The 7,155-nt window shown below is 43.2% G+C and overlaps 1 protein-coding gene across 3 annotated transcripts in view; it reads left to right on the top strand.

The window, feature by feature from the left end:
* Positions 1-7,155, top strand: part of LOC146386331 (calcium-dependent secretion activator 1-like) — a 331,088-nt gene that overhangs the window by 35,749 nt on the left and 288,184 nt on the right. For all 3 annotated transcript variants that reach the window (XM_084927304.1, XM_084927306.1, XM_084927305.1), the window contains exon 2: positions 1,503-1,616. In XM_084927304.1, the coding sequence (XP_084783430.1) occupies positions 1,503-1,616 (114 nt within the window). The remainder of the gene's footprint in view (positions 1-1,502; positions 1,617-7,155) is intronic.

Here is a 7,155-nt window from a genome sequence, read left to right on the forward strand (position 1 = left end):
TCCTGTGTGTCGCTTTCACCCCCACTCTGCACCACACACACCTACACACCAAGGTCAGATTCTGCACAGGCTCTCATATTGCATAGATTGTCATGATCCTGGGTCCTTTTGACCCAGCGTTGTGTGTTTTCTGTTATTGTGATTTTGGTTCTGTTCTGCCTCTTTTTAGTGTTTATTCGGTTCTGCCCATGTATTCCTGTGTTAAGTCCGCGTTTCTTAGTCCGTGTCCTTGCATGTGTAAGTTCCTGTTTTATTGTGAAGGTCTCTGTCTTATGTCAGTGTGTTCTGTTTACGTTTCCCCTGCCTCGTCAGCTGTTATGTCTTCCAGGTGTGTTCCCCTCCTGTTTCCCATCCCCGGATTCCTGGCGTGTGTATTTATAGTGTGTGTTACCTCGTCCTCGTTGCTGGTTCGTCTGTGTTATTTGGTGTTTTCGTGTCTGTGAATCTCCTGCCGTCTTCCTGTGAATTCTCCCTGCAAGGTACTCTCATTCGTGTTCTGGTTTTGTGGTTTAAGTGCTAGTTTTCCCAGTTTAGAGTATTTTCAGTTCCGTTCTCGCCACCTTTTCTTTTGTGTTGTACTTCATCCCTTTGGTTAATAAAGCTCGCTCACTACTACGCAGTCTGCATCTTGGGTCCATTTATATTCACACACGGCCTGCCTCGGCACCCCGTGACGTAGATAATATTTTCTTATCTATTATACGTGTTAAACTTACACCTATTCATTTTTAGTATACATGATTATATTCTGATTAGAATGAAGGATAATTAACTATCAGCAAAATCACATATGAATTATGGTTCTGTCTTCAACCATTAATACTCCTTCCTTCATTTAAAATCATGTTTGCTTGGATTGGCAACAGCATTATTAAATGCTTTATTGTTAGCAAATAGGGGAAAGCTCTGTTACAGCACTGTAATTATTTTCAATCACATAAGGCTGGATGTTGAGATCTTTTACCTCCTCTCAGCTGTGAGGACAAAGACAGTGGGGGACTTTAGTTTCTCTAAACCTCACATCACCTGACAAACCACGGCCTGGATCTTGTTTCAGGGACTCTTATGTATTTTTGTATCTAAGCAGTGACAAACTTTTTTGATGATAGTTTGTCTGGTTTAGTGTAAAGCGTGCGCCTACCTTTGTGTACCAGAAGGATGACAAGGTTGTTGCCCTTGTTCTTACTGATAATCCAAAAATGAAATTATATCATATCTTCCTTGGAACTGGAAAAACTATTTTTAGTCGTATAGAAAATTAATTTCTAGCAGACATTGTTTCTTGATTTGGAAAAGTCTTCCATTTTACTCTATTTTGACAGTATTTTGGTAGCATGTTTAGTGTCATAAAAGCTGGATTTTTTTAAGCATGCTGTTGACTGTAGCAACCAATTCAAGTTTAATCATAAGGTTTAGTTTACCAGTCCATTGATACGTTGTAAAATTGTGTGCTTTTTCACTAACAACAACAACATCCTTTTGTCTATTAATGTCTTCCACAGATCAGTAAGCAGCAGCTACAGACAGTAAAGGAGCGTTTCCAGGCGTTTCTTAATGGAGAAACTCAGATTGTAGCTGATGAGGCCTTCATCAATGCTGTACAGAGCTACTATGAGGTAAGTTGCCCTGTTTGATTTAGATTAGTTGGCTTGAAAAAAAATATTTAATGTAATTATGCATCAACTGAATCATTCCAATAGTGTGCTTATGAAAACTGCTGTGTCTGAAAGGCCACACTCCACCTTTTGTAGCTGACCTCTTGTCTTCTTGTTGAAGAAAAAACATTCACATATATTTCATTTCATTCACGACATTATATAAAAGTTCTGAACTGATTTGCATGCACTGAGTGATAAAAGTATTTGACTCCTTAAATTCTGGCTCCCATAGAATGATTCTGTGTCCATATGATACAGATTACAATCAGTTGATTAATTACAGATATTTCTCATGTGTATAAAACATACCTGTCCACAGAATCAATTTCTTTCATTCCAACCTCTCCACAACTATGGGAAAGATCTGAGCTGTGAAAGAACATCGGGGGCAAGATGGTATACCTGCACAAAGCCGGTATGGGTTACAAAACCACTGGAATCTTGGTGAGAAGGTGATAACTGTTATTCATTGCAGTTATGGAATAAATTTAATATGAACATAAATCACGCTCAGATACAGGAGGAACAATGCGGTTTCTGCCCTGGTCGTGGACCGCTGGATCAGCTCTTTACCAGCTCTTTACCAGCTCAAGGATACTTGAAATCACGCTGAGTTATTGCGTGAGGTTGAGAGGTACTGGCTAGATATAGTCGGGCTCACCTCAATGCACGGCTTGACATCTGGAACCAGGGTGGGCTGAGTATCCTAGTATCCCCTCTGCTTGATCCCTATGTGTTGAGATTTCTCCCAGTAGATGAGAGGGTTTGTTCCATGCGCTTTCAGGTTGTTTAATGGGTATTGACTGGCGTCTATGCTTGTGCGCCGAACAATGGTTCAGAGTACCCAGCTTTCCTTGAATACCCTTGGCAGGGTACTTACATGTGCTCCACCTGGGGACTCTGTTGTCCTGCTTGGAGACTTCAACAATCATGTGGGTAATAACAGTGAGACCTGGAGGGGTTTGATTGGGAGGAACAGCGTCCCAGATCTGAACCTGAGTGGTGTTTTGTTATTGGACTTCAGTGCAAATCACAGTTTGTCCATAACAAACACTATGTTCAAACATAAGAGTGTCCATAAATGCACGTGGGAATAAGACGCCCTATGTCATAGGTCGATGATCGATTCATATCACCAGACCTGCGGCCATATGTTCTGGACACTCGGTTAAAGAGAGGGCCTGAGCTGTAGACTGATCACCACCTGGTGGTGAGTGGTATCAGGTGGCAGGGGAGAATGCTGAGCAAACCTAAACCTAAACGTATAGTGAGGGTGAGCTTGGAATGCCTGGCAGAGGCCCTGGTCCCAGAGATCTTCAAAGCACACCTCCGACAGAGCTTGGACAGCATTCTGAGGAAGACTGGTGATAGCCAGTCAGAACGGACCATGTTCAGCACCCCCATTGCCGAAGCCACTGTACTGAGCTGTAGCCACAAGGTGGTTGACGCTTGCCGTGGTGGTATTCCCCAAACCAAATGGTGAACACCAGAAGTGAGGGGAGCTACCCGGCTGAAGGAGTATTGTCAGGCTTGGGTAGTCTGTGGGATTTCGGAGGCAGCTGATAGGTACCTACAGGCTACGCGGAACGTGGCTCAAGCAGTGGCTGAAGTAAAAACTCAGGTGTGGGAGGAGTTCGGAGAGGCTATAGAAAAAGACTTTTGGACTGCCTCGAAGAGATTTTGGCAAACCGTCAGGCAACTGATGAGGGGAAAGCAGTGCTCTACCTGCACTGTGGGTGGAGCGCTGCTGACGTCGAATGAGAACATTGTTGAGCAGTGGAAGGAATACTTCAAGGACATGCTTAAGCCCATTAGCACGTCTTCCGTGGATTAAGCAGAGTCAGGGAATGAGGGGGACAACTTCTCTATCTCCAGGGGTAATGTCACTGAGGCATTTAAAAAAATCCTTGGTGGCAGGACCCCTGGGGTGGTTGAGGTTCACCTTGAGTTCCTGAAGGCTCTGGATGTTGTAGGGCTGTCTTGGTTAAACACCCCTCTACAATGTTGCATGGAAATCAGGGGCGGTATCTCTGGATACTACATCAGAGTGTTGGTTCCCATCTTTAAGAAGGGGGATGAGGATGTGTTCCAACTGTAGGGGGATCACACACCTCAGCCTCCCTGGGACAGTCTATGCTAGGTGCTGGAAAGGAGAGTCCGTCCGTTAGTTGAACCTCAGATACAGGAGGAACAATGCGGTTTCTGCCCTGGTCGTGGACCGCTGGATCAGCTCTTTACCAGCTCAAGGATACTTGAGGGTGCATGGGAGTTTGCCCAACCAGTCTACCTGTGTTTTGTGGAGCTGGGGAAGGCATTCAACCGTGTCCCTCGGAGTGTCCAGTGAGAGGTTCTTTGGGAGTATAGGGTATCTGGCCCATTGTTACAGGCCATTTGATCCTTTTACAACCATTGCAAGAGCCTGGTCTGTATAGCTGGCAAGAAGTCAGACTTGTTGGTGGTTGGTGATGGACTTCGCCGGGGCTGCCCCTTTGTCACCAATTCTGCTTGTAATTTTTATGGACAGAATGTCTAGGCATAGCCAAGTGGCAGAAGGCTTTTGCTTGGGTGGTGTCAGAATCTCATCTCTGCTTTTCGCAGATGATGTGGTTCTGTTGGCTTCTTCGAGTGAAGGCCTCTAGCTAGCTCTAGTATCTTACCCAAGGATGTTTGGCATGCAGATTGCTATTGCCCTGTGGGATACAGGCTGGCCTGTATATCTGTCAAGGCCCCATTATAGCCACTGTAATGGTTGCTTCACTCGCCGCCGCAACATTTTCCCCACTGTCACTTGAATATATACTTGCCATTAAAGCACAGGAAGTCTCTAGATCCTTGTGAGGTGGATCAGTGAATCTGGAGGTGGAGCAGGTAACCTACTGCTTGGAAGGTTTGTGGCTTGATCCTCGTCTGTCCCAGTCTGCATGCCGAGGTTCTAAGAAGGATTGCAAGAGTTGCTACTCCACCTGTGTGGTTTAAGGATTTTGGTAAGGTGTTGAGTGATCAGTGAGATACTTGGTTACAAGTTGAACAGCCACAAGGAGTAACACCCTCCATGGAGAAGGAGACTTGAGGCCAAAATCAAGGTAGCACGGAGATGCAGAAAGGTGCAATAAAAAGTAAGCAAGCTGTCCACACCTGAGCCCTTGGAAAAACAAAACTCATAGCTTTGGGCAGCACACTTGAAGAGGCACAGCAGAGAGATAGAAGGCAGATTAAACCATCTGTTCTCCACAAAATCAGCATCTTTTTGAATTCAGTTGTGTACATCCACAAAGAGTAGCAGGTCAGCTGATCACAGCCTGTAAATTAAAAAATCTACTGGACCTCTCAACAGAAATTATTGTGTCATTTTTCTCCATGCTGAGCTATTACAACTGATTTTATTGTTCACCCACTGGCTGAATCCCACTTTAACCTCTGCCTCTAAACAGAAAAATGAGTAGGGACAAGTCACCCTCAGGCAACAGAAAATAGAGCTTTTTCAAAAACTTACCTGATTCATGCTGAGTAACCTTATTACAATTAAAGTTAGGAATACAAACTACTAATACTATTTTATTATTGCATTAATAGGGCACAAGGTTCAGTTCAGCTATGCATGAAAATAGATGGTAGAAATGTTCTTTAAGGAGCTACTTTTACTTTCTGACTCTGAGCACATTTCAGAGCTGGTACTTTTTAACTTTTACTTCAGTAAAGAAGTTAATCAGTAACTTTTACTGGAGTATTTTTTTAACACTAGTATCTCTACATAAGTACTTTTTTTTTAAGTTAAGTACTTTTGCCACCTTTGCCAGTGCTGAGAGGACACATTTCCAAGAGCAAACACACTTGTTCTGTGCTGAGAGTGGTCGCGATGCAGAGTTTGGGGTCATCCTGCGATCTCGTAAGAACTACCTGCACTGCTTTAGTAACTGGAACACAAGTGAAGAGAATTGTAACATCAAATGAGACCATTGTTTAATCTGCCTCCATAATAACATCTCTCACCTTCTCAACAAAATCCAGCGTGTTCTGGATGTTGTGTTTTCAGTTGCCTACCACAAGTCAAGGAAGCCATCTACATAAAAAAGAGAAATACCATCTCTGAATCGAGGAGGTGACTTAAGGGTAGATCTTTCACAATCTTACAATCCTGTGATTGCAGCCATTCCCCAACTCTCTCTGAATGGTGCTCATGGTCATTCATTAAGCATTACAAGCGTATCATTCATTATTGTAGGGGAAACCTGCATTCAGCCGAGACTGAAGAAGTCACTTGGATAAGTGACAAAGCGTTTTTCCCACTGAAAACACTATGTGTGAGGAAACCAACACAGACACAAATCTATCATTCCTCATTAGGGGAAGCATCAAAAACAAGAGTGAGTGAACATAAGCTAACATTAATGGTGTGATCTAACTAGCTACCAAGCATAAATACACTGATCAGTGTGCTGCCCTGACATTGGTGTTAGCTGACATTGGTGTTAGCTGGGATATTTGACATATATTCAGTCCACATCAACAGTGTCTCCTCACTCAGTTTGTTGGCAGTAAAAGAGGACTGATAGTTCATCTCTGAGCCCTCACTTTGAACTACAGCACTGTCACTCAGGGACATCAGTACATCACTTTAAATCACACTAAACCAAAATCTAGCTCAGCACCTTCATGCTGATTTACATGCTGTGAATTAAAGGTTGCGGCTCTTAGTATATTTGTGAAAATATCAGTGTCCACATTTTTGAATATTTTGTTCCTCAAATGTAAATTTCAAAAACAAGTGTATTTAAAAAAAATTTAAGTGAAAATTTGAAAATACAAGTACATTTTTTTTCTACACATCCTTACTTTTTATTCTACTAGCTCTCACATTTTGCAACATATATACCTGCATACATTTTAGCTGTCATAGTCTATGTTAGCTAACTAGGTATCTAGCCTAAATAATCTTATTATTTCTAACCTTTGTTTTTCAATTCTAACTGGGCTCTTTGACTGACATTCAAGGCAGATTTTCCTCACCCCATCCACCTCCTCCAGCTTATCCAGGGAACACTGAGGTGTTCTAGACCAGGAGAGTGATGTAATCTCTTCATTTTTACATTCAGCTCGCTCTTTACTTTGACAGACTGGATGTGGCCCCAATTCGTCTGTGAATCTCTTGCTCCTTTCTCCCCTCACTCATGAGTAAGACCCCAACATATCTAAACTCCTCCATTTGGAGCGACTCAACTCATCTCTGGAGTTGAGTGGGCATTCCACCCTTTTCCAGCTGAGGACCATGGCCTGGACACTCAAGTGCGAACAACTCAAGAGTGAACTGGAGGCCACCAACTGATGAAGCCAAGAGAACCACATTTTCTGCAAAAAGCAGAAATGAAATAGGTAGGCTGACGACTGTGTAGAGTGTGTAGTCACCCTGTAGTTGGAGCACACCCTCTAGTTCCCCTTCTTACTGATGGGAACAACCACCCCAGTCTGCCAATACAAAGGCACCAGAGGTCCATGCAAT

This window comes from Perissodus microlepis, chromosome 5 (assembly GCF_051167445.1).
Source record: "Perissodus microlepis isolate ML-2025 ecotype Zambia chromosome 5, ASM5116744v1, whole genome shotgun sequence".
In the NCBI taxonomy this organism is placed as follows: Eukaryota; Metazoa; Chordata; class Actinopteri; order Cichliformes; family Cichlidae; genus Perissodus; species Perissodus microlepis.